Consider the following 910-nt stretch of genomic DNA (forward strand, 5'->3'; position numbering starts at 1 on the left):
TCTACTCTACTCTACTCTACTCTATATAAATGTATGTTTCAGGGCCTCTGGAGAAGAATCCAAAGTGAAGGCCTATCTGCCGTCAGATAAACAGTTCCTGCTGACCAGAAACGGTAGGAGTTTCATTCCTCACACAGTTGGAGCTGGTGGTTGCAGCTCAAACCTTACTTGCTGTAACCTCAGACTGCTGAGAAACAATAAGCTGAAGGTGCAGGTTAAACATCCTCTCCTCCCTCCTGCAGTTCCTTGTTACAAGCGCTGTAAACAGATGGAGTACTGTGATGAGCTGGAGGCCATCATAGAGGAGGACGATGGAGACGGAGGCTGGGTGGACACCTACCACAACTCAAGTAGGCCCATCTGGACCRGGTCTCAGCTTGGTTCTGTTGGAGCATACGTGTGGCTGGACATGCATGTTGATTTAAACKTGTGTGGTTGTGTGTCAGCAGGTGTGCTGGGAGTCACAGATGYTGTCAGAGACATGTCTTTGGACAACAATAAGGTCTGTTTGATTTGATTACTTTATGATGACTGAGTGTGTAACTAATGAAGTATTACACGTTTATTTACACATTTTTTTAACAGTTCATTACATTATAATATATGCAGACCAGCTTTCCTCACAGTGTACCAGGTCTTTACCTAGTACTAGTACTGCAGGGTAGTGCTGAGCGGGATAACCCAAGTTTTTATCAGTATTTTCAACAATTACAGCAGTATTAGGTATTTGATGGTATTTTTCTTTTCATCACAGCTCAGCTGATAATAAAATGTACAAACACTGCTTATTGATTAGCAAACTATTTTCTTTTATGTTTTACTGTACCTGAGTCTGTGCTGCTCCTCTACATGTGTCTGTGCTGCTCCTCTACATGTCTGTGCTGCTCCTCTACATGTCTTCTCTGTCTGT

At 43.0% G+C, this 910-nt stretch overlaps 1 protein-coding gene across 2 annotated transcripts in view; it reads left to right on the forward strand.

Moving 5' to 3' along the window:
- Positions 1-910, forward strand: part of atg3 (autophagy related 3) — a 19,912-nt gene that overhangs the window by 8,271 nt on the left and 10,731 nt on the right. Inside the window, exons 4-6 of one of the 2 annotated variants that reach the window (XM_014032303.1) lie at positions 43-113; positions 243-350; positions 447-502. In XM_014032303.1, the coding sequence (XP_013887757.1) occupies positions 43-113; positions 243-350; positions 447-502 (235 nt within the window). The remainder of the gene's footprint in view (positions 1-42; positions 114-242; positions 351-446; positions 503-910) is intronic. The other variant, XM_014032305.1, reaches the window with a different exon arrangement.

The sequence above is a fragment of the Austrofundulus limnaeus genome, unplaced genomic scaffold (genome assembly GCF_001266775.1).
Source record: "Austrofundulus limnaeus strain Quisiro unplaced genomic scaffold, Austrofundulus_limnaeus-1.0 Scaffold1415, whole genome shotgun sequence".
Taxonomy (NCBI): domain Eukaryota; kingdom Metazoa; phylum Chordata; class Actinopteri; order Cyprinodontiformes; family Rivulidae; genus Austrofundulus; species Austrofundulus limnaeus.